The sequence below is a fragment of the Chiloscyllium plagiosum genome, unplaced genomic scaffold, assembly GCF_037043375.1.
Source record: "Chiloscyllium plagiosum isolate Xiang-an unplaced genomic scaffold, Cpla_swu_hap1 HiC_scaffold_10, whole genome shotgun sequence".
Lineage (NCBI taxonomy): Eukaryota > Metazoa > Chordata > Chondrichthyes > Orectolobiformes > Hemiscylliidae > Chiloscyllium > Chiloscyllium plagiosum.
In genome coordinates, this window is record NW_028270148.1 from 51,106,322 (window position 1) to 51,133,296 (window position 26,975).

The 26,975-nt window shown below is 38.4% G+C and overlaps 1 protein-coding gene and 1 long non-coding RNA gene across 7 annotated transcripts in view; one reads left to right on the plus strand and one right to left on the minus strand.

Moving 5' to 3' along the window:
• The window catches only part of prox1a (prospero homeobox 1a), a 139,486-nt gene extending 123,410 nt beyond the window's left edge, over positions 1 to 16,076 (minus strand). The window contains exons 1-3 of one of the 6 annotated variants that reach the window (XM_087991335.1): positions 15,953 to 16,051; positions 13,751 to 13,916; positions 7,023 to 8,805 (exon numbers count right to left, since the gene is read on the minus strand). In XM_087991335.1, the coding sequence (XP_087847461.1) occupies positions 7,023 to 8,738 (1,716 nt within the window). In that variant the 5' untranslated portion in view covers positions 8,739 to 8,805; positions 13,751 to 13,916; positions 15,953 to 16,051. Of the gene's footprint in view, positions 1 to 7,022; positions 8,806 to 12,374; positions 12,988 to 13,750; positions 13,996 to 15,952 lie in introns of those variants that run through there. The other 5 variants (XR_015758436.1, XM_087991336.1, XM_087991334.1 and 2 more) reach the window with 5 other exon arrangements.
• The window catches only part of LOC122552833 (uncharacterized), a 30,861-nt gene continuing 18,474 nt past the window's right edge, over positions 14,589 to 26,975 (plus strand). Inside the window, exons 1-2 of the long non-coding RNA XR_015758437.1 lie at positions 14,589 to 15,247; positions 17,446 to 17,599. This is a non-coding gene — a long non-coding RNA (uncharacterized LOC122552833). The remainder of the gene's footprint in view (positions 15,248 to 17,445; positions 17,600 to 26,975) is intronic.

The following is a 26,975-nucleotide window of genomic DNA, read 5'->3' on the forward strand; positions in this document are numbered from 1 at the left end:
TAAGTGTATTTTGGGAAATCAGTTATGCAGCACAAATCCTATGATGGCTTAAGTTGATAGGCACTCTGAAATATTTATCACTTTTTTTAAAATCCAGATTTGTTTGGAAAGTTCTTTGACGCCTTTTGCAATTTCAATGAGTTAATGTATTTATACACAGAAATAGGTCTTTTCACAATCTTGCTTCCTCAACAAAAGGAGAGATTTTGGGTTCGGGGGGAGACTTGTGATTTCCAACTTCTTTCGGCATATTACTACAGCACAGAAGGTCTAAATCTTTGCAAAAATCAGGGCATATGCTGCAGATAAACAACTTAATTTCTACACTCCCCTCACTCTGGAGTGAATTAGGCAGGCAAGGTGGCTAGCACAGTTATATTAATTCAGGCAAAGGAGAGAGAGAGATCTTATTTTTCATTGGAAAACCATATCCCAATGAAATTATGGCTGCCACAACTGCATTATAAACTTCTGAACTGGGAAGATTTGAAGAAGGTCAATCCTGACAAAACAACAGCAAGGGACAGTACATGATCAAAATAATCTGAGCAGTTTAAGAAGATCATTTACCTATGAAACACCTGCGAGCAAAGACGGAGAACACTTTCCCGGCACCAACCCACAATCATTGTCTAATCCTCGTTTTATGCTGGGGAGGCACTCAGTGGTTAGCACTACTGCCTCACAGTGTCAGAGACCTGGGTTTGATTGTAGCCTTGAGCAACTTTCTCCCCATTCCCTTGGAACCTCTGGCTGCCATCACCAGATATCACAATTTTTGCCATGTCTCCAAATCTTGGTGTCCAAAAACTATTTCTGTTGGGCTTCCTTCATACCACACACCCAGATATTGGCGTAATAAGATTCCAAGAATGAGACTAAATTTAGTTATGGCAACAGCAACATGATTGAGATATATGACAAAAGTCAAATATATGCACATCTTAAAAGAAAAACATACAGTTGAAGTTAATAGGGTTTCTAAATGCTACTGTTCTTAGCAAACAAAAACAAATCAAGGTTACAGATGACCTGCACATTTCGCGGTTTGCAACTACCAGATTTTTGTTTTACATGATGAACAGCTAATAACATGTGGAGTGATATTCACGGATTTTCTTGTTTGTGGTCACTGACCCATTCTGCTTTACCTGCCGTTTTGACTATTAATGTAAAGACCCCTTCTTAGACAGCAATTGCACAAAATAAATTACATTACAGCATAAAAAAATCATAGAATAAATTCTGAAGTGCTCTCTAAGATTACTTTCATACAAACTGGATTGTTATGCCATTTAACAAATGTTGTTATATTAGCAGATGTTATGTTTGACACTAACAAGTCAAATCTGTGCTCTGAAAACTTTGTAATTATTCATAATAAATCTATTATCTCATATATAAAGACATAGAACATCTACATTTATCGTATTTGAACTTCCGAGAGGATAACAGTTGAATTAAAATACCGTTATTATTCCACTCTGAAGGACACTTCTAAATAAAGGTCATAAATTTAAATATATTTCTTCAAGCATAATATACTAAAACAGTTATTGCGCAGGGATATTCAATAACATAAGTTTAATCTTACGTTGAATATTTCCTAAGTTATATATTTCTTGGGCCTCCTTCAAAACGGACAATGTCAGTGTTACCATTTGCTGCCCTCTGGAAACTATTGCCTCTCATGATATATACTCTTACTCTTAAAATGGAAGATTTAGGCTTTACAGGGCAAATGCTGAGGATATTTCCTGTGTGACAAGTCCAGGAGCAGAGTGTCAGAATAAAGGGGAGTCAATTTAAGACTGAGAATAGGAATTTCTTCTCTCAGACAGCTGTGTTTCTTTGTAATGCCTTACCACAGAGACCTGTGGGGGCAGAGTCCTTGGACAAATTTAAGATTAAGAGAGAACAGATTTTGATCAGTGGGGGAGCTAAGGATTAAAGGAAACAAGGTGGAAAAGTGGATGCGAGGAATAATGGATCAGTCATGATCCTCCTGAATAGCAAAGCAGGGTCAAAGGGCCAAATAGCCAACTTCTGTTTCTGTTTCTTATGGTGTATGGGGAACACATTCATAACTACTTGGTGGAGATTAGGGATACACAACAAATTATTTTCTAGGAATAAGGTTTGTGTATGCGCATGCATGTCAATGTGGCATGTTGAGTGTAAGCCTAATTTAATCCACAATGCCTTGAATATTAATTTGTCATAGTCATAATGGCGGTTTGAATTAAGGATTAGGTATTACACCAAGGCCCCATTTGCTTATTTAGGTGGATGCAAGAAATTTCACAGCAATATCTTGCAGTAAAACAGGGAAATTATTCCCAGTGTCACAAACATTTTCCGATTGTTCTCATTACTGTTTGTGGAAGTATTCTGTGAACAGGTTAATGCTGCATTTCCCATAAGCACAACAGTGATTACATTTTTAAAGTAGTTAACTTGTCGCAGAGTAGTATACTACATTTGGAGGCCACGGCGTGCTACATAAAGAAGAGTATTTCTTTCTGGTTGTACTGTAGGCTAATGTTTGCTAAACATTATATCAAAACTTGAAATTCTCATGACCCCCCCCAGGATACCGGAGAGGGTGTGCAGAGACAGTGGGCCTGTGACAGTGAGGTCTTTCTTTTACAGCAGAGGACACTTGTCAGAGTTCCACAGCAGCCATTTCAACAATGAGCTTGCAAACCCAAAATTTAAGCTTGTGACAGTGCATGGGATTAAAACTCCCATTTTGGAAAAGTGCAAAAACAAATCAGGTGAGTCTTATACAGTTGCTTACCATAAAATGGATATTGCTATAAAGTGTATACGTAATGATTAGGAGTACTGAGTCTTACTTTAATTGTATGGGAGTTTCGTTAGATCGCATCTGAAGTACTGTGTGCAGTTTTAGCCTCAAGTCCAGAAAGATTTATTGCCATAGAGGGAATACAGAGGTTCAATAGACTTGCTCCCAGGATCACAGGACTGTTCTATGAAGACAGATTTGGAAGTTTGTATCCTTTACAGTTGCGAAGAATGAGAGTTTCCCTCATTGATAGTTACAAAATGCTTAAAGGGTAGATGCTGACAAGTTGTTATCCATAGTTGTAATTTTAAGAATTAGAATTAGAATCTCTACTGTGTGCAAACAGGTCATTGGGCCCAACAAGTGTACACCGACCCTCCGAAGAGTATCCACCTAGACACATTCCCCAACATTTACTCCTGACAAATACTCCTGAAGAAGGGCTTATGCCCGAAACGTCGACTCTCCTATTCCCTGGATGCTGCCTGACCTGCTGCGCTTTTCCAGCAACACATTTCCAGCTCTGATCTCCAGCATCTGCAGACCTCACTTTCTCCTCCTGACAAATACACCTAACCTATACATCCTTGAACACTATGGTCAATTTAGCAAAGCCAATTCACCTAACCTGCACATCTTTGGACTGTGGGAGGAAACCCATGCAGACACTGGAAGAATGGTGCAAACTCCACACAGACAGTTGCCCAAGAATGGAATTGAACCTGGGTCCATAGTGCTGTGAGACAGCAGTGCTAACCACTGAGCCACCGTGCTGCCATCAGATTAGAAGCAAGGGACACACTTCGGAAACAATTTGGGGGAGGGGGGCACTTAAGTCTCAGATGAGAAGAAATATTTTTACTCAGATTATAAGCCTTTTGAAATCTCTACCATAGAGGGATGTCGAAGCTCAGTCTTCCAGTATGTTTAAGGGAAAGACTGATGAATTTCTGCTTACCAGTGGTATTCAGGATTTTGAAACAAAGGCAAAGTCACTATAGTTCCAGAGATATCATAGGACTGCTCGCTCATTAGAAAGATAACTGGTGAAGAGTTTAACCTGAGGGTCACGTCGCCTCAGGCGAGTGGTGAGGTTAAGGAGGAAAGCCATTCTTGGTGACCTCAACTGATGTAGGAATTGAACCCTTGCTATCAGCATCACTGGATTGCAAACTAACCATCCAGTCAACTCAGCTAACCAATCCACAAAAGGATTGTTAAGGTAAAAGTCATGATGCTATTGAATAGTTGGGCAGGTTTAACAGGGTGAATGGCCTACTCTCATTCTTAACATTCTTAGGCTGTGCAATTAAATTTTTTTCTTGATTGTCAAGCAATCTGCCAGAGGTTATTGGCTAAGAAAAGTAGTTTACTGAATGGTGATCAAGTGTCCACAGAACTATACTTCAGCTGTAATCATTACATTTTGGAATGGAAGGTGAAATCAAGAAAAGTAGTTTAAGTATTGACAGTGAACATGAGAAATGTTGCTTCTATGCATTATCCTAACTCATTTTTAGAGCAGTGTAAATATACTTACAAGATCCAATATAAAATGATTTGGTTTATATAGACTTTGGCCTTCAGTTATTTTGGAAATTTGTCATAATAATATTAACAGCAGTCAAAATCATATATAGCTAACTGTATTTCTAAATAAATTTCTATCATAGCACCTTTTCCAGAAGCTACTAAAAACCCTATCATTAACACACAGTGAAAAACAAGAACATCATTCAAAAAGATGTTCGGTAACGTATACTTCATGCAACTGATAACAGGGACTGTAAAAAGCATCCTAAATTCAATGAACAGCAATTAGATGCCACTGCTTCTCAAAATATTGTACAGCAAAACTGACCAATTGGCTAATTTTCCTTTTGCGCTTACGTTGAAAGCAACTGTTCTCCCAAGAAAGCACTAGCTGTTTCTAGGATACTTACACACGCACAATGACTCATGTTGGAATAGATTTGGTAAACATACAGCTGCACAAAATGCAAGCACAGTCCATTCAAGGCCAGAAGAAGTGAGCACAAATAAATATTAAGGAGGTAAGAAAATGTACAGCTCTGTCCCAGCAGCTCATATGGCTCACCTCATTCTTTCAGCTTCAGCTTTGTTAAGACAGATGACATTCAATTCTACATGTCATGCAAAATAGACAATAACTGCTGAAACTTGAGCCAGCTGCCAGGTGTAAAAAAAAGAAAAGATGATAAATCCATAAATTAATGAAAGACATCTGCTCAGGAAAATAAAAGATCAGAGAAATACTGTGGTGCAGCTGAACCTAAAGTAGTGTTCAAACACCACATGACTTTATGTGTAGTCTGCATACAGAGTTTTACAAGGCAAATATGTAGTATTACCTGAGAGGCAGATGAGTTGTTATGTCAGTGGCACACAACATAGATACAGAACTGCACAGTTAGATCAAAGACTGCAGCAGTGCAACTAGAATTCCAAATATAATTTTCAATTCAGCATAGAAAATTAAAGAATTTTTGAAATTATACTTTACTTGGGTAATAATGTTTGTTGTAATTAAAACCTGTAAACACTTTACAAATGTTACTAAAATTTTATTACAGTTCTGGCTACCTAAGAATTAGCATAACCAAATTTGTGATCAAAAATATAATTACAACATTGGAGATATAATTTCTAGATCCAATTCTATTTTGATTGCCACTTTTTGTCATTTAAGGTTACATGCAATTTAATCTTTGTTCGTACACTGTTCTCAATTAAATTAATTGGCAGCAATTATTAAACAATAGTAGAAGCAGTTTTCAAATTTATTTTTTATGCCCTTCCTCTTTTATTATTTGCCATAGCTTAAGTTTCTAAGTCTAAATGTTGCTCTATTCCAATATACTGTATGCAAATTTTAAATTCTGCAAGGCTATTTTCTTAAGATGCAAAGAGAGTCTAAGACATAAGATCATGTCTGGAATTTTGAGAACAGTTCAACTGTTTTCTTTATCACTGGAATAAAACTGGTGTCTAATAAATAATGAATTCACAACCCTTTGAATAAATTCAAAATAAAACTTCAATTTAGTCTGTGATAAAGTTTTTGATGTAACTTACAAAGTACATTTCTGTTCTTAGCAAAGGAGTTGTGATTATTAAAAACAGAAAATGCTAGAAATACTCAGGTCAGACAGAATCTTTAGAGAAAAAGTGAGTTAAGATTTCAGGTCAATAACTGAAAAGGTCATTCACTTGAAACAGCAACTGTTATACATCTCCACAGGTGCTGCCTGATGTGAGTATTTCTTTTTTTTTCCTTTTTGTATATATTTCCAGCACCAGCAGTATTTAACTTTTCTCAGATGCTGCCAATATTTGCTTGTTACACAAGGGGCAAATATAATTATCATGGAGAGAAATGTGGCTGTGCATCCTCCAAATTACCTAAATAGACCAATCACCTCCAAATTCCTACAAGTGTTAAGTTTAATATATGGATGAGAAAGGGCAATTTAAAAAATACAATAAATCGCACTGAAAATTCATAATATGTAGTTTATCTTGAATACTATATTCTGCTAGCTGTGAAATATGGAATTGGCTACTAAATCAAATTATCAGGGTGTCGCTAAGCAAAAGCAAATGGTGTGGCACGTTACTGACATCTGTCAACAAACCTTTGTAAGAACAAAAATAGAAGCTCTATTACTTTGACTAAGTGATATGATAAAGGAAAAATGAAAACCTATACAGAGAACTGGCACTTTGACAGAAGGAGATTTGTACCAGATAATCCAGCACAATTTTAACATCAGAAACAAAATGCTACTGAAAAGATATAGCAAACTCATTTACCTAAAAGAGGGGAAAAAACAAGTAAATCTTGTGAAAGAAGTTCAGTTTAGCTGATCCCACTCTGATTGTGCTCACAAGCTTTTAAAATCATTTGCTTTGTATATACAAGAACAAAAGATTTCTGTGTACAGCTGAACAGAGGTTAATCATGCATATCAGGCAGCTGCACTGAACTTGTAGAACATTGGAGGGTGGGGGTGATGCACTTGTTGCATCTTCAACGTATTTGGGTTATGCAAATACAGGTAATGATGGTACATAAAATGCATGCCCCAGAAATGTGGAGTTCTTTCCAAAAGTTCAACTTATTGTTCTATCAGGATACCACATACTCTAACTGCATACACCTAGATGATACACTAAGACACCAGAAAAAGGATATTGTATTTCCAGAATATGGTGAAATGTCTGCCATATCCTGCAAGTCACCACACTCAGATTTAATGAGAGACAAAGAGAGACCTTCAGCTGTGCTGGATGGATGCATTGGTGAGCACGGACGATGGTTCATGTGATGTGATGACACTTTGGTCCGCAGACAGGCAGTTTCCCTGGTCAAGTCCAAGGACTCAGGAGATGACCTGTCTTTCCCAGAAACTGTGCTGGATGCATTACCCATAGAGCTCTGAAAGGAATATGCCATAAGAGGAAGAGGCAATGGATGGCGGAAGGCAGGAGATGAAAATCCCGCTGCAGCTGAAAGTGGAGACTGATGAAGAGAGCTGTGATGGCCACCCATAGAAGGAGTGGAGGCAGATTGCTCAGATGAGTTTTTGCGTACGACAAGAGGCAGTGCTTCTGTCTGGTCTGAAGAATTAGATACATGCATGTTGGCAAAGGTGTTCAATGGATTGGAAATGATGACGTCACCAAAGCACTGGAGCCGTTGATTAGTAGTATGGAAGTTGTGGTTCTCTCCATTCACAGCAAATCTTGCCTGTGGAATCTGGATTGGTGGGAAGACCTGAGGAAGCTGGTGGGAGGATTTAGAGAACATTTTAACAACAGAGTCTACTACTTGTGACATAGTTGAATTAAGCTCCTGTTTAAGAGTCTCAGCTAGCTGTTTCCCTTCAGCATGCAAGTTGGTTGAGCCTTGACCTTTTCTGGAGTGGCCATCTCTCTTCAACTTTTCATTTTCTGCTGCCATTTCCTGTTCTCTAATAAGAGCACGAGCACGATCAAGAAAATGTCCTGGATCGAGGTCTGACATCTCATTGTCAGACCTGTCATGTGCCCTAGTATCAGCAGTCTCAGATTGCATACTGTCTTCAGACATGTTGCCATCCTCATCATTCTCAGAATCTGTACTGTCATATATTTGGTAGAATTTTTCCTGGAGCTGTCGCAGTTGCTTCTGCATATCTTCCAGCTGTTGTTTTAATTGTCGACGTTCTTCTCTCTTTTGCTCTTTCCGGGCTGTAACCAATTGTTGAAAGCTCTGTTGCTGCTGCTGGGGAAGCTTCTGCTTGCGTTTATTTTCCCTATAGCTTTCTCGGGGACTCACAGGCTGCTGCACCCCATCTCGCTCATTCTCTCCACCCCTCAATGCCACATTTGGTGAATGACTCATGCCTCGAATTATATTCTCAACCCGGGCACGTTTAGCTCGCAGATGTTCATCACAAAGACGATCCACGTCAAACTGGCTCATGCTAGGTCTGCTAAACGGTGAAACACATTCTTGGGCACTTTCCCTTGAAGAATTACTACAGGCATCCTCCTGATTTGCTTCTGAGCCGGTGCTGGACAGACCACTGGCTTGCAAATTGTGCTCTGAGCTTCCATTCTTAGTTGCATTATTTTTCAACAGCTGGGAAATTATGGTAGCTCCAGGAAAAGGCATCATAGCATCTTCATACGAGTTTGCCCTCTTCAACAGCTTGCGGAGCACATTTGATTTGTCCCCATCTGTATGTTGAACCACTGAGCAGTCAATGTCCTGATCTGAACCGTGGGGATTCATGGCACTGAATAGCTTCACTTTCGCTTTAGTAAACACTGTAGATGTCCCTACAGTTCTCTTCACTCCAATGTCGACCCGGCGTCTTTTCGTATGTCTAGTTAAGAGGGCTATGCTGTCATGGTCAGGCATCACTGGACTGTTATTGTGCCATCTTCAAAAGCTTGTCAGCTGGGCACAGCTCGAGAATCCCGGGACCCTGGCCAATAGAACAAAAGGACTGATGAATCATTTTCTTTAATTTCATCCAAATTTCCTGACCTCAATTCTGTACAGAGCAGAAATGTGCTGGTAGCGGTATATATGACATGATACATTTACTACAATTCACCACAAATTCTATTTCAAATCAAACATTTTGAAAAATTTCTACTCCAATATCTCAAAATGGATTCAGATTTTTAAAAAACAAAACAAAAAAAATCTGCTTAAGCACTTTAAATCACCTGTATGAAAGCCTAAAAGGTTTATCTTAAATGGAACAGAATAATCGGTAGATTTGTGTATTTTGGTGAAAAAGTCTTTAAAGTCTGAAAAAATTCAAATCAAACTGATAACTAAATTATTTAAAACGTGATAAATCTCTGTGCTTTCAGACATTCCATTTCCATTTTCACTGGAAAATACACAGTTATGGAAAAAATGAACTATATAAAATTAAAGTTTGTTCTGTTCAACTTTTACTTTTGTAAATTTAATTCATATGGACCCTTAATTAACGAATCTGCTAAAGTACATCTATTTGTTCCACACATCATTCCGAGAATGCCAAGATGATATGACATTACTGATTGCACAAAATGAAAGATCACAGAACAAACCTAAATATAGGTTGACAGCATCCATTCATTCTTTTTTAAAACCTATATATAGGTAACTGCCAGTAAAAGGTTATCTATTGCTCTAGTACTAAGATATAGCTTCCTGTTTCATACCCTACAAACAAAAAAAGTGACAACGGCATGACTAAACATGTACATCAAATTGTACAGTAATATTTATCAAAAGATTAGCTTTATAAAAGAAACATTATAAAGAACTGGTTATAGATTTGTTTGCTTCTCATTTAATAAAAAAAATGAGGTTTGGATGCCAAGTATGTAAGAATTCCTGCACATCCTCTGTCTCTTCAGAAAAAATATAAAAATGTTCAGTGACAGAGCAAGAAAACATCAGACAAAAGCGTGGGAAAGGAAGGGAATGCATTTCTTTTAGGTCAGATCTTGATTTCCCAAGAACAGAAACACTGCTAAATGTTTGCAGTATTTCTCATATAAAGGCAAATCTAGATTCCTGGTTAACAAGCACAGAACTAAACCCATCCAGGTTTCAAGTGCTGATTCAACTGAACATAGGGTTTAGGTTTATAACCTATATAAACAACAAATCAAAATACATTTTTCATGCTAGATTTATCCTATGTGAAACTTTTACATCAGCTGAACAGTTGCCAAACACAGCATGCAGACATTTTTTGGAACAGCTCCCAACCCTTTCAATTTACCTGTAAAAATATCAAATGTTCCCCAAGATCATAACTGTGATAATCCTCAGAGAAACACAATCTACCTAAGCAACTGTTTGCTTTCAGTATGAAATACATTTGTAATAGGCTTATCTCATGATGGGTTTTAAATCAGACCACTACCTCGGAGTGTGTGTGTGAGATGGGGGTGGGGGGGGGGAAGAGAAAAAATTAGATTTCAGCTCTAAATTTCAGCATCCTTAATGCAATATTTATAATTAATACAAAATAGCCATCAAAACTTACCACTGCTGATTAATTTGCATCTGGTAAAAGTTGCTGACCACTGAAAGTGTAAACATTCAACCAGCTAAGCATGTTTCCAGAATTATAATAATACAAATATTGCAGTCTTCACAGTTTATATGCACTGCCTTCTAGCAGACTTTAAAATTTAAATTTTGAAGACCTCAGTAGGGAAATCCATAGAAGACGGGGTTTTCTGATGCCACTACCATCTTAGAGAAACAATTTGAGTCGTCAAAGATGCAGAATACACCTAGAACCTCAAATATTTCAGGGGGGCCAATATCCATGACATTTAACTTGTTCGCCAAAGTACTACACTATACAGCAACCCTTTTTTAAAAAAAAACAAAATGTCAGTGCTACATGTGGAGAGCAGGATAAGGCAGGGAGATCTGGCAGGAGACTCCGAGCTGATGTGTTGTATGCATTTAAACATGATTGGCTTTTAATTACTCTCTCGGTAGACATATATTTTTTTAAAAAATCAATGCCTAGTCTTTAGCTCATTAAAACCTGGAAGAAGGAACATCTGTAATAATTCTACTCCTTGGGAATAAAGTGGTTAGGTGAAGCAAGCACAAAATTCATTTTCCATTCAGAAATCGAGGTATATCATTCAGTAGTAAATCAGCAATGTGTTTATTAAGCTTCTGTTGTAAAAGACATAGCAGTTTTTTTTTTAATTTCTGAGGGGAAGAATGAACAAACAAATTCAAGTAGATTTAGGCTTTGAACTGTTTGTGAGTAGAAAAAATAAAAACGATAGTGTTATTAAAAAAGTATATTTTTATAAGTAAAGGTCTCAACTTACATAAAAGGTCATTGGAACTTTTAAAAAAGTCTTAGGAATGTGTGAAAACATTCTTAATTTTTGAGTCCTATCTAATAATTTATACTATGAAAATTGTTATTACCAGCACATTTTAAGTTTTGACTAATTATCAGCAGCTTTTGACACAAATATCCTAAATCAAAAATTTACTGAGGCTAAATTTGTGACAAAGGAGTGTTGGCCTTTTAGTTCAACTTTCCAGAGAGAGACTAAGTACACGATATTCTACACACCTGTCATGTGACATTAGTAGCAAGGTGTGTAATCAAGGGTACACAATTCTGTGCATAGAATGCCACACTTGAGAAAAATAACTTAAATAATCACAGATGTTTTATAGCAATATCTTTTAAAACTTTACAGCCACTATAAAATGTAGATTCTTCATCTAAAGCCAATAAATAAGCCAGTTTCCTGATAATATATAGGTGCTATAAATATAAGAAGGATCAAATAAATGCCACTCACTTGGAAGCATTTTCAAAAGTCTAATTGATACAACGGAATATTTAGGCAAATTAAAATAACGCTTTATAAAGGTTGATAGATGTGAAAATGATTCTGCTACCTCAAACTCTATTGTTATGACACAGATGCTACTTTGAATCATTTCAAGAGAACCAGTGTACTTTAAATATTTCCATCTAACAATTTTTCCTGAAGTTCTTTGTGGATCTTTTTTGTTGAACAGCTGAAAAGCAGTAAAATCTGATTCTGCAGACTTGTGGTTTCATTATCCTGTGTATACAGCACAATTGTCATATTAATACTTTCAAACTGTACTTCGCCAAATTATCAGATGATGGTGAGCATGAAGAAGCCTGCATAATGTTTCATCTTGCAACTTTTTTAAAAAAAATGAAAACAGACGTTTAACCAACAAAGGACGATAATGCCTTAAATTTACTCGGAGTAGCGTGGATCTTAACTTGATCTCTAGTGATTTTGCTTCAGATTTGGTTGCAGACTGAAATATTTGCTTGTGAAAAAGCACAGACTCTTAGAATTGCTGCTCCCTCCTAACTCGAAATTGCACCTGCCGTTTTGACACCGCGCACCTGTCTGACAGTGCCCATGCGCAGTTTCTGCCGAACGCCAACACCATTCAACACCTTGCTTGCCTCTTAAAAAACAAATAAACAATCTGTCTTTAAGTGCTTACCAGCTCACTTTCAGCCGGAGCTGGGGCGGGCAGCCTTTAGGTAAACAATACCAAGGCAATCCTTCCGTTGGTTTGTCTGGGTTACGGGGCATCCAGCAGCTGGCTGGATAACATCAATATCGGGGACAATGTACAGGACTAGCAGGGATGCCAGCCACTTTGACCTGACTGTAAACGATTAAAAGCCAATTCTACAGAGGTCAGAGCCGAGTGGGATAAAAGCCCCAAGTCTTTTTCCAACTGCCCCAAAAAACGGCAATACGCAAATATGAAGTAGTAAGAAGTATCAAGAGTTTCTTTTGGCCTACATTTACATACAGAATTAACAAGAACTGTTTAGGGGGAAGCTTCATTTAATCAAGCCACAAAATTGCATCGCCAAGATTCGTGATGCTGCACAATCCACCTTCTTAAAGTTGGTTACACTTTCTCGGCAGAGGCACTTCTTTCCCCTAACGCGTCTCGAAGTAAATACAACAGCCTTGTATTAAATCAAAATGAGTCTTCCCTACAAGTACTAGTGCTCCAACAGTTCTAACGCAGCAATTACAATGTTGCTTTCTGTTAATCGCTCCTTGTCAAAGCAAAACGATCTGACAGCACACCTCCACACTTAACACATTGGGAGCAGTGTCGGAGTTTCTTCGTTATTGTGATCGCAAACCGAACGAAACTACCATATTGAGATTCGGTGAATATTAAGAGCAGAATTGAAAATGGGTATGAGAGGGGGTGGGGGATGTTGACAAAGGACACCTTGTGACGACAACTTCTTTGTCCACATCTGACCATCAATGCAGCCGGGGGGGGGGGGGGGGGGAGGCAAAGATCGGAAAATGTGTGACCCACTGCGCACTTTAAAACGCCTTAATTTAATCACAGTCCCAAAGTTTTAGTAAAACCCAGGCGTAAACACCATGCACGGCGAATCCAACGACACAATAGCTCATTTGCAAAATAAATTATATCCCAAAAGAAAGCAAACCGAAACTAACACATCTGCACCAGGTCCGGGGGAAAAAAAAACGAAGTATCCATGCAAATCAAAAGCAAATCAGTTGCGCGACGAGACACGAAATACCTAGAATACAACACTTGACAAAAGACAAAGAGGCAGCAGATGATGGGACAAAAGAGTACAATGCAATATTTGGAAAACAAGCAGCTCATTGTGTACAAAACAGGGGGGGGGGGGTAAAAGGGGGTTAGAAACACTTATTTCTCCGCTCCTCCTGTTCTCCAGCCAAAAATCTATATGGTTTTAACACAGCACAAAAAGAAATCCCGTCCGAAAGGTGCAGCAACTAGCTGCCGGCAAGCCGTTTAAAGTTTATGAAGGACGTGGAGAAAGGTAAGTAAGGGACAAGGTTACTTACTGTGTTGTAGTATTGGTCAGCGAGGAAGAAAGCTTTCTGCTTGCAGTAGGTAGGGAGAGAGACAGAGTGGAGGGTTGGTGAGGATACTGGAGACCTCCAGGAGGCAGGGCTTCGCGCCGCTCTCTTCTCTCTGATTGTTAATTCTGCGCGAGCCGCTGAAGATACACTTCAAGACGCGAGGAAGGAAACAGGAAGAACACGCGTCACTGTCTTTGTGACGTCACCCCGCCGAACCAATCGCCGCCGCCATCGCTTCCGTCCAATGAGAAGGGACTTGGCGGTCGCCTTCAAAAATATTCCCTGGCAGCCAATCGGCGCGGGGTCTGGAAAGGGGGAGTCACGTGCTCCAGGGAATTGGGCTCTCGGTCTTCACTGCTCTTCCCTACCCCCTCCCCTCGCGCCACCACAACCTCCCCGCAGCCACTTTCCGCTCGGCGCTCGCTCCCTTCTCAATAGCGCGCGTGTCCCCTCTGCTCCCTCCCCCCCGCCACGCGCGCCCCCTCCAACACCTCCGCGCGCGCGCGCGCTCCTCTCCTTCAGCAACTTTGGGTTGGAGATGCTGAATCGCTCATAGCAACATAAACTGACCTCTTTCCCATTTATCACAACCACAAAAAAAGGCTTTTCGATTGTCACATATGTTTCCCCGCGTTCGACTCGCATCATTGTCAACTTCAGTTGAAAAACATAAGAAAACTACATTCACCTATAAACTCTCTTCCCCACTATTACCACCCCCGCCAAAATGTACTGTAGGCTTGGAAAAGAGAAGTTGACAGCAGAACCAAACCAAATGGTGTGTCGACAATAGGCGTTAGAGGGGACTATTGACGGAAAAGCCAAAGTGGCGTTGGAAAAGGATGCGCAATCAATACTCGGGCAGCTTCCGGACTTCGGGAACTCTAATCTGTGACAGGGAAAGTTGGAAGTGAAGATAAGCAAAGTGCTGCAAGGGGTTAACACCCAATACAGGATGTGTCACTGTTTCCAAACTGAACTCTTAAATTTGGCGCTTAATGAGTTTTGTGGGACGGTAACACCGAAACTTGGAGGTACGCAGTTTGACCGGTGAAAATAACAGAAAGGTTGAGTAACTTTTTGCGTTCTGAAATCTGTACAGATATAAACCACTATAGTTCTGATTGAAAGTGATACTATCCTGTTAGATCATTGTCTTAGTCCCGGTTGTTCATTTTCCTAATTAAAAGTCAAGATCCCACCAAACACACAAAAATGTTCATATATTAGTTACTTGGAAGGGAGCGATGCACTTATCCGGTCGTGAGCCTGCAATATTGGTCCTTTTATGGTGCTGGCTGACGACTACAGTTAACCACATCTTACTTTGTGCCTCGCTTGTATATTAGTCATTGCCACGATCAAACCCACGAATGTGTTATTTGCAGTGTAATTTGATAGCATTCACTGTCGTGACTCTAATCTGCGACGTATCTTCTGACAACAAATAAAAGACTTTCCAGAATTTCTACCAGATGGGTACGTATTTGGCCCATGGATATAATAGCGTAGTGGCAACATGGAAAAAAAGATATATCGCAAATGCCAAAATGTCATGTTATTCGAAGTTGGAGTAACCATTTGCGGATTAAGTGTTTAATAACAATAATACTTTGCCAATATGACTAAAAATCTTATCACAACAATTTTCTTGTACTTAAAGCCTCATTAATTTTAAAAGCAATCCGGATTGTCATCTGATATTGCTGGGTGCCACGCTTCTGATTTTTAATCAATCTGTTCAGATGCGTTATGATATACTTCTGGGGCAGGAGGGACTTGAACCCGGGCCTTAGACTGAGAAATATTTTCAATCACAGACTTTATAAGCACAAGTGGGATACGATAATTATGTCACTCCTTATTCTAGACCTGTTAAGTATCGATCACTAGGTGCGAGATTTATGTATTCTATTTTAACATGTGGCGCTATTAAAAGGAAAACACCTCCTGGTTTTCGATGCGTGCCGGTTCTATTGATGCAAAGTAGTGGAAATCGGAATTCTTCTTTTAATGATGAAGCCATGCCTGGCAATCGTTTGTGGTAGATTTTTCCGTCCAGGAAAAGTTGATTTTCTTTTGCCTACGAAATGCTGGCATACGGACCAATGAATTCAAATTTAATAAAGTTTAACATCCTTTTTAATGACTACCAACATAGAAAGTGATGAAAAGTCATTTTACCTGATGCCTCTGATGATTGTAGCTTTCCTCCGGTTATCTTGCACCTTCGGGAGCACTATAACTGGACTTCAACCTAAGAAAGCAAAGTGACAATTACTGATGTCAATTCCGATCTTTGCATACCGCAAAAATGAAGGATCCTCAAATCCCGTTGGCTCCGTCTATTGTGTCATGTCTTCTCATTCAACTGATCGAATAATGATTTACCAATTTGAAGTAATCAAGAAAGCAATAATGTGAAATAAATATCATCTAACTAAATAACGTTTATTTACATTAAATTATTGCCATTGTCAATACATTTTTTAGATACGTTAAGAATATTGAAATTCTAATTGTTTAAATCGTTGACTTGTTAAAAGGACTTTTCTTTAGTACGTGGAACATCTCATCACATTCGGTTAAGCATTTCGTCTTTTGTAATGTCAGATGCCTATATATATCATCCCTCATCAACTATGTCTAACCGGTAACAATATTGACAATTAATGTATCTCAGGATTAATTTGACACTGGTTATTGTTCAAAATTTTAATGGAGTAGCTTTTAACTTTAATTGTAATTTTAGAATTCTGGTTATAGTGACACAAATGTAACTGAGTAAAACACAAGGAGAAGTGTGTCTAGGTATGCTGATGATAATTATTACATAAATCAAAAATAACATTGAAATTTTAAATTCGTAGGCATGAACTCCATGTTGTCCTTAGTTATTTCCAAGCGGAAGATATGGAAGTCAGCAGCCTTACTAGGGGAGCGGTCGTATTATAGTTTGTACCTGGGTTTATTGCGATAGAAGTATCGCTAAAACGTTATGTGTAGATTGCTAACCTAATATCACGAGACTGTTTAACGTTGAGCGGGACGTTATAAAAGTAGACTCAGCTATTTATTCCGAAATGTTTGGCTACAAGATTTTTGAAAAAAAAGTATTGCTGATGGTTAATTGCAAAATCATTTAACGAGCGTAAAGATTTCTCGTAATTAAAGTTACGTCTCTTCCCCATGCATAGTCAGCCACTGCTAGGCTGGCGTTATAGGAATTCAGTGTTGATGCGTTTAAAATCTGAGCAATATTCATTGACTTTACCTACGATAATCGATGTTAGAGACTCCGGCTTACTTATTCAGTTGGGCTTTATAATACTCTACAGGTGCTTTTAAAGTCGCAACGCACAATGCCACTAATAGCCATGGATTTCAATTTCTTCACATACATTGTATTTCTTCCCGCAGAGCGACTTTCCTTGTATTGCTGTAATATAGTTCAGTGGGTGATCGGTTATGAAATGGCTATTTGAACTCTGGCCCTGAAAATACCCTATGGTCTGTATTTAATGGATTTTCGCCGGTAACGTTGAAGGTTACATTGCATACTGACAAAATAGTTTTCACTTTCACAGAAAACTTGTAGAAAGCATCTAGCAGACGGGTGTACGGAACGTGAATCGGGAAACAATTAGAATCATAGTTTTCATGGTCTTGCTTTGTAGGCCTTCTGCTCCTGCATCGTGGCCCAGTGCAATGACCAAAAATTGTCTTTTCCGGTCCCAGATCGAATTCGAACTGTTTGAAGATGAGGATTATCTGACTATCACACGACTTCCAATGGAGTTCTCCCAAGCAACAACTTTATAAATCCGAAAGGTACCCATTTCGATTTTGAGGTCCAATCTATGGAATGTTTGGATTCTAGATTGCTGCAAGTTTGAGATGGCGTGACCTAATGGATCTACATAAAATATATTAACATTTTAATTTGTAAATATTTTCCCCTTGTATCTCACCTACAGATGCACCCCTTATTCAAGGGCAACGCGTGCACTTTTTGAATATAATTCTTATTGTGATAAATGACTGATACACTAAACGTCATCATTAAGCAGAAAGCTATCTTCTGAAATTGGTAAAATTCCCCAACTCATTAACCCACACTACCAGAACTTCCTTTTGACAACGAGTGGATAAAGTAGAAGCACTTCACATTCCTTAATAATTATATTTTAAAATTAATAAGCAAAAAAATCCCTCACTTTCACATTAAAACTGTTCATTCTTATTTGAACACTCAGCTCTCTCATTTCTATCCATACAGAGAATGGGCAAGAATGAAAACACAAAAGAGTTTGGAAAAGTGAAAAAAAAGTGAAACCAGTGAGACAGTGAAGCTAATTTTACAAGTTTCAATTCATTAACATGCAATAAAATCTTTGATGCATTTTTAAAATGGGTGAACAAGAATATAGTTCTTTATAGAAACAAGAATACCAAATCAACTTTTTTGACAGAAAATAGTCTCAATCTCAAGGCAGCTTTTATTTATGTGGGACTTCATACGTGATAAATGAGTTTTATGATGGAATTGTGTATAACATTAGTGTAATTATGATTGAGACACTACAGGAAATATGTGCTTGCACCAAAGAGGGTGAATTTGAGATTTGCCAGGATATTGTCTGTGATGGAGTATTTCAGCTATGAAGAGATAGTTTGGGGTTGTTTTGCTTAAAGCAGAGAAGGCTGAGGGGAGACCTGATTAAGGTGTACAATGTTAGGAGAAGATAAGGTAGATAGGGAGAAAATTTTCCCAACAGTTAAAGGGCCACAAATCAGTAGGCACAGGCATTCTGATGAAGGGCTTATGCCCGAACCGTCAATTCTCCTGCTGCACGGATGCTGCCTGACTTGCTGTGCTTTTACAGCACCACATTTTTCAACTCAGACACAGTTTTAAGGTAAGGAACAGGAGATTTAGATAGGATTTAAAGAAGAACCTTTTTCACAAAACTTTTGTTGCATAAAAGGGTTATAGAGGCAGGAACCTTCAAGACATTTAAAAAGAACTTAGATGAGCACTTGAAATGCATCGCATTCAGGCTACAATGCCAAGTGTTGGAAAGTTGGATTAGCGTCCATGAATGCTGGATAACCTGTGTGGACATGATGGGCTGAAGGGACATTTTCAACACTGTTTAAATAAAAAAGGTCTTGGTTCTCATTTGTTCTATGCATAGAGTTTCTTACCAGCATCCCTGTGGCAGTATATGGATATATAGAGCCTACTATCAATTCTGAACTTTTATTACACATCCTCCATTCTGGGATACTGCTACAAACATGCTGCAATATACAGTAGTGGGTGGTGACTCTGATGATGCTTGCCTGAATTTAAGGTATTGACTGTCAAAGAATGATGTTTACTGCATATCTCTGATCTTAAGGCAGATTGTTCAATATGATTTCTGAACAGTATGCCCAAATTTTTTTTTCTCTTTAAGTTCAGCCTCAACATCTTTATTTTCTTGTTTTGGAGAAGCCAGTGTTGGACTGGGATGGACAAAGTTAAAAATCACACAACACCCAGTTATAGTCCAACAGGTTTATTTGGAGGCACTAGCTTTCAAAGCGGTGCTTCTTCATCAGGTGGTTGTGAAGCAGGACTATAAACACAGAATTTATAGCAAAAGATTACAGTGATACAATGACACATTGAACAAACCTAGACTGTTAAGTCTTTCATCTTTTGGAACGGGTTTGGCGGTTTCGGTTCTTTAATATCTAAATCCCAGAACTTCTTTTAGTCACATTCTCAAGATAACTTAAGGTTTTATAACAAGAGGTGACATCTCAGCTCTGACAATGCCTTAAAGATGTGAGTTTAGCGTCTCTCTGTATCCCAATCTTGAGAGGGACTGGTTCTATTTCCAAAGTGGAATTTACAAAATATTGCATGGATTGACTGCCTGCATTGACTGATTGCAGGTTCTGCATTTTTTGAGCAAAATAGAATGTATCTGCAAATATACTTGAAAGAGTTCAGAAAAGATTTACAAGGATGTTGCCCGGATTGGAGGATTTGAGCTATAGGGAGAGGTTGAATAGGGGAGGGCTGTTTTCCCTGGAACATCAGAGGCTAAGGGGTGACCTTATAGAGGTTTATAAAATCATGAGGGGCAGGGATAGGATAAACAGACAAAGTATTTTCCCTGGAGTGTGGGAGTCCAGAACTAGAGGGCATAGGTTTAGGGTGAGAGAGGAAAGATATAAAAAAGACCTAAGGGGCAACATTTTCATGCAGAGAGTGGTACGTGTATGGTGGAGGTGAGTACAATTGCAACATTTAAAAGACATCTGATGGGTATATGAATAGGAAGAGTTTGGAAGGATATGGGATTGGTGCTGGCAGGTGGGACTATCTGGTTGGCATGGACAAGTTGGACTGAAGGGTCTGTTTCCGTTCTGTATATCTCTATGACTCTATGATTCTATAATTCTGCACATACAAATTCACCCCATAAACTGATGTTTGTGTGTGTGCAGGAGAGACAGAGTGAGTGTGTATGTAAGTGCATGTGAGAGAGTGTGTGTAAGCTTGGTAAAGTGTGTATGTAGATGTGCTGGGATATAAGCCTGTGAAAGGGTAGGCATTGGTATGAATGTGAGTGATGTATGTGTGTGCATATGAGAGAGAGGTTGTGTCTGAGAGAGGGTCTGTGTGAGTGTGCGAGTATGTAAGAATGTGTGTGTATGTATGTGAGTGAGAGAGACAGAGAGAGTGCATAGTTCCGGGGGGTCACCTGTAGTGTTACATGAACCCAAGGTCCCAGTTGAGGCCATCCCCATGGGTACCAAACTTGGCTATCAGCCTCTGCTCGGCCACTTTGCATTGTTACCTGTCCCGAAGTCTGCCTTGGAGGATGGTCACTTGAAGTTCCGAAGTCAAGTGTCCCTAACTGCTGAAGTGTTCTCTGACTGGGAGGGAACATCCCTGCCTAGATTTTATTGTGTGGCGTCCATTCATCCATTATCGTAGCATCTGCTTGGCCTCACCAATGTACTATGCCTCGGAGAATCCTTGCTTGCAACATATGAGATAGAAAATGTAGGATGAATCACATGAGTATGTGCCACATACATGTATGCCAGACTCTAACGTCATACCTTTAAGGCATTATCTGAGCTGAGATGTCACCTTTTATTATAAAACCTTAAGTTATCTTGAGAATGTGACTAAAAAAAGTTCTGGGATTTAGATATTAAAGAACCAAAACCACCAAACCCATTCTAAAAGATGAAAGACTTTACAATCTAGGTTTGTTCAATGCATCACTGTATCTTTTGCTATAAATTCTGTGTTATTGTCCTTCTTCAGAACCACCTAATGAAGAAGCACCGCTTCGAAAGCTAATGCTTCCAAATAAACCTGTTGGACTATAACCGACTGTTGTGTGATTTTTATTTATTTTCTTGTGCCATTGTGAAAATCTTTTCACTAGATGTTTTACTGTGCAGCTTATTGTTTTTATGTTGGTAAAAATATAACCTAGAAAATTTCCAATCTTTTTCATTGTATTGAAAATGTATTTTTCACATCTGCACTTAGAACTACGTTTATTACTAACTTCATTTGAATATGTTTATGATCAAAATGTTCAGGCGTATAATTGCACAGTTTTGGAGCAGCTGGAACTTGAACCTAAACCTTCTGGCTCAGATTTGGAGATGCCAGTGTTGGACTGGGGTGTACAAAGTTAAAAATCACACAACACCAGGTTATAGTCCAACAGGTTTAATTGGAAGCACTATATTTCAGAGCGCTGCTCCTTCATCAGGTGGTTGTGGAAGCACTAGCTTTCAGAGCGCTGCTCCTTCATCAAGTCTCCACAACCACCTGATGAAGGAGCGACGCTCTGAATGCTAGAGCTTCCAATTAAACCTGTTGGACTATAACCTGGTGTTGTGTGATTTTTAACTTCTGGCTCAGAGGTAACAACACTGCTATTGCATGACAACAGCCTGCCAACTTCACTTTTGTAGTTACACGGTAATTGTGTTTTTTTCCAGCTATAACTATATTTCTATTTCACTTATTTATTGAATGTCTAAAAGTCATTAAATTATCCACACTTTTTTTCTGTGTTCAATTTTGGGCAATACATCTCAGAAATAATACATTGATTCTTGAGAGAGTGAAGCACCAACTCACCAAATATTACCAGGATTTCAAATTCTAAATTATGAAGAACATGTCACATCAATTTGAAATCTGAGCATAAGATGAAGTGAGACACTCCTACACAGTATTGCAGAATTCTGTAAAATTGGAGATATTAAATCAAGGCACTCTATAATGGACACAAAAAATCCTTATTCCTGTATGTTCCAAATATTTCTCCCAAATCAATGCAATAAAAATGGATTATCTGATCACGAACATAATACTGTTTGTGGGAACTTGCTATACTCAAATTGCCTTTCATATTTCCAAAATTATATCTGTGCCTATACTTCAAAAGTACTTTATTGTCTGAAAAGCACTTTGAGGTACCTATTATCAATTATAGGCCTTATAAAGACTTACAGACATATCCAGCACAGAGGAGGCCATTTAGCCCATGTCCATGCTGTCTCCAAGATCTGACTACCCTAATACAATTGCCCAACTCAAGTGAATAGTGCAATACTGCTTAAATGTAACAAGAGTTTCAAACCCAATCAACTGCTTTCCAGCAGTGAGTTCTGAACTATATTCTTGTTCACCCACTTTAAAAATGCATCAAAGATTATATTGCATGTTAATGGATTGAAACTTGTACAATTAGTTGCACTGTCTCACTGGTTTCACATTGTTTTTTTCACCTGGACGAGTTGGACCAAAGAATTGGTTTCCGTATTGTATATCTCTACGACTCAATGACTCTCCCAAAAGGGGAAGTGGTCTCTGCACATCTATTCTGTTATATCCTCTAAGAATCTTGCATGTTTCAATAAGGTCCCCTTTCCTTCTTCCATAACCCAATGAGTACAGGTCAAACTTAATCAATCTCACCTCATAAGACAGTCTGTCCATAACTGATATCAGTTAAATGAACTTTCTCTGGACTGCCTCCCATGCAGTATATCTTACCTTAGATAAGGAATATGAAACTGTTCACAATATTCTAACAAAGGTCTGACTAGTACCTTGTACAGTTTAGCAAAACATCCCTACTTTTATATTCCATTCCCTTTGAAATAAATTGCAACATCCTATTTGCTTTCCCTATTAACTGCTGAACTTGGATGTTAGCTTTTTGAGATTCATGGATGAGGATCCCCAAATCCCTATTCTGTAGCTTTCTGCAGGCTTTCACTATTTAAATAATATTCAGTACCTCTATTCTTTTGGCCAAACTGCATAGCCTCACATTATATTTTGTCTGCCAATTCTTTGCCTACTCACTTAATCTGTCCACACCCCTCTGCAGACCCTTTGTGTCATCCTCACTGTTTGCTTTCTCACTATTTTTTGTGTCATCCATAAACCTGGCTATAGTGCATTCCTATATCCACACTATGTCCATCACCCTAAGCTATTACATTATTAAGTAGCCTAATGTGTGGTACCTTATGCCTTCTGAAAATCCAAATATATTACCTTCTTGTTCCTCCTTAAAAACCTCTAGTAAATTTGCAAGACATGATTTTGCCTTCATAAAGTTATGACTCTGCTTGATCATATTATGCATTTCTAAATGCTTTGTTACTGCATCCTTTATAATAGACTCTAACATTATCCCAATAATTGATATTAAGCTAAATGTCTAAAGATACCTGGTTTCTGTTCCCTTTACTATTTAAATAAAGGTGTTACATTGACAGTTTTCTAATCCTCTGAGGCTTTTCCAGAATCTAAAGGACCCTGGAAGTTTACTACTAGTGCACCTACTGTCTACTTCTTTTACTATCCTTGGGTGCATCCAATTAGGTCCAGGGGATATACTGGCCTTTAGCCCCATAAGTTTCACTTGTGGTTTTAGAGTCAAAAAGATGTACAACACAGGAACAAACCCTTCGGTCGAAATCATCTATGCCGACCAGATATCCTAAACTCATCTCCAGTGATAGTTCGTTGTATATTTTCTCTTCTCCTTTTGCCCGTTGAATATTTAGTAATTTTGGGATGCTATTAGTGTCTTCTACAGTAAAGATTGATGCAAAGCATTTATTCAACTCCTCTGGCATTTCCTGGTTACCCATAATTACTTCCTCAGCCTCATTCTTCAACAAGCCTATGCTTACTTTAGTTTCTCTCTTGCTTTTTATCTATTTAAAGAAGCTCTATTACTTCTAAGTGTATCATCAAAGTTTATTTTCTTCCTTTATTTGCTCATTATTTTTATTGTCTGTGATGGGCCTAGATTCCTCTTTAGTTATTCTCCTGCTCTTCGTATATTTGGAAAAGAAAATTGTGTTTCCTTCATTGTATAATTCTTGCTTTGCTTTCCTAATATATTTTTTAAGATCTCCTCATACTTTTTTATACTTCTTTGAGCACTGTACAATATTGAACCTTCTGTATCTGCCATTTTCCCCCTTAATCCTAATCTTTGTGTCCCTTGACATCCAGAGTCCTCCAGTCTTGGTCCCATCTGATATGTTTACAGGAACATAGCCTGACATCTGGCTATTTCCTCCTTGAATACCTCCCACTACTCTGACACAGTTGTATCTGCAAATACGTGCTCCTGGTCCACTTATCTTAGTAGTTTTAGTCCTTCCCCAGTGTAGAACTTTTATTCTTGGCACAATGTTATCCATTTGATAACTATCCCAAATCTAGCTGTGTTATGGCCAATATTTCCAAAATACCTCCCTATTGATACATCTTTACCTACATGAGTTTATTAGGTCCAAAGCTGCCTTATTGGCTTTCTACATACTGGTTAAAAAAGTTCTCCTGGATCAATTTAAGAATTTTCCTCCCTCCCTACATTGCACACTAAAACTAGCCCAGCTAATATTTGGTTAGTAAAAATCCTCAACTACTAGTGCCTTATTATGCTGACATTTCTGAATAGTTGATTATATGTTTGATCCCTTGCCTCTTCCTGGCTCCTTGGGGGCTGATAGTGCACTCAACAATGCATTTGCCCCTTTTGTGTTTTTTACTTCAATCTATGTGGCCTCATTTGATGATCCATCCAAGATATTTTTCAGCTTGACTTCTCTCCCTTTTGAACTGTTTGTCAGGATGCTAACTTAAATTCACACCTATAGCATTAGCAAACCTCTCACAAGGACATTGTTTCCAATTATTGTTCAGGTGTAATCAGTCTAAATTGTGCAGGTCGCTTCTCCAGAAATGGTTTCAGTTCCTCAGAAATCTCAAGCCCTCTGTCCTGCACCATTATCTTCAATGCATGCATGCTATACACTTGATTTCCTATACTCACTATTGCATGGTACTAGAGGTTAGTACTTTCAAATCCTGTGTTTCAATTTCCTACCTAACTCTCAAATTCAGCTCATAGATCATCATTTCTCTTTCTTCCTATGTCATTGGTCCTAACATAGACCACAACCTTTGGCTGTTGTCTCTTCCCTTTCAGGAAAGGTTTCTCTTCAACTCTCCTGTTAGTCTTCTATCTCTTATCTTAAATCTATGCTCCCTGATTAATTACCTCTCTACTAATGAAAACAAAAGCCTTCCTATCCAATCTATGTACCACGTAATCTTATACACCTCTTTCTGTGGGTAGAGCAGTGGCAAATGGAATTTAGCCAAGAAAAATATGAGGTAATATATTTCAAGAGTGCACAAGACAAGGGATTACACTATCAGTGGGAAAACTTTGGAAAGTACTGAGGATCAGAGGGACCTTGGTGTGCTTATCCACAAAATGTAACATTTTGTGACATCCAGAGGCAAAATATCATCCTGGAAGTATCTGTCCACTTCCCTCAGTAATGATTTCCACTATTGCCCTTCTGTACTTCATCAATCTCCCCCTTATCAACTTGACTACTCACAGTAGTCTTGGCTCTGCCCAAACTCATAGAGGAGCCTTGACTCTTATTGTTTTCCAAGGCTAAGAAATGGTTTGTGAGTAATATGCACTGTCTGGTCCTCTTATTCTGTCTGGCAGTCACCCAATCCATCTCTGCCCACACTTCCTTAAGCTGTGGACTGGCCACATCCTGAAACTTACTGTGCACAAAACTTTTAGCTGCATGAATGCACTATAGTGCCTCTAATTGCTCATGCTCAAAGACCCTAAGTTTGAACTGCTTTGGCTGGAGTCAACTCCTGCACACATTGTCATCCAGACTAATTTTGTGCAGCAGTTCTGCTGCCAGTCTGTCTGCTTCTGGGACTCCTTCTCTCTTGCTGCTTCTTTTACCTTCTTTGCTGTCACTTCTGAATTTCATACCTAACCTGCTGATATTAATGCAAGTCTTTTTTGTATTATGACATCATTTTAAAGAAGTGCCAGATAACTTTGCTTGGTGCCCTGGGCATTGTTTATTTCTCAACCAATACCACTGCAAGGGATGATTTGGTCATTATGTCACACAAGGTCAACATGATTATTTTAAAGAGAAATCATGTTTGACAAATGTATGAGAGTTTTTTTGAGTGAGTAACAAGCAATATTGATAAAGGTGAAGCTGTAGATATTGTGTGCATGTATTTACAAAAGTCATTTGAAAAAGTAGTATTTCAAAAGGTTACTATAACACAAGATAATAGCTCATGGTGTGTGGGAAATCAACTACTTATAATGTATATAAATGACTTGGATGAAAGGTTTCCAATCTATGTTAGCTAAATTTGCTGATGACATAAAGATAAGTAGAAAAGTAAGTTGTAAAGAATGAAAGAATCCATAAAGACTTACAAATATGGAATGTGAGTGGCTGATGGAGTAGAATGTGGGAAAGTGTGAACTTCTGCACTTTGGCAGGAAGAATAGAAATGCAATAAATTATTTAAATAGAGATAGACTGTAGAACTGTGCAATGCAGAGGGATCTGGGTCTCCTGGTATTTGGATTGCATGAAATTAGTACGCAGGTACAGCAAGTGATTAGCTAGGGAGACAAACAATGTGCTGGTGTTTACTACAAGGGATATCAAGTATATAAGTAAAGAATTGTAGAGACAGATGTACAGGTTTTTGGTGGACTATATATGGATTACTGTGTACCTTTTTGACCTCAATAAGAAAGGATTGCACAAATTGTATGAGAAGCTGTTCAGG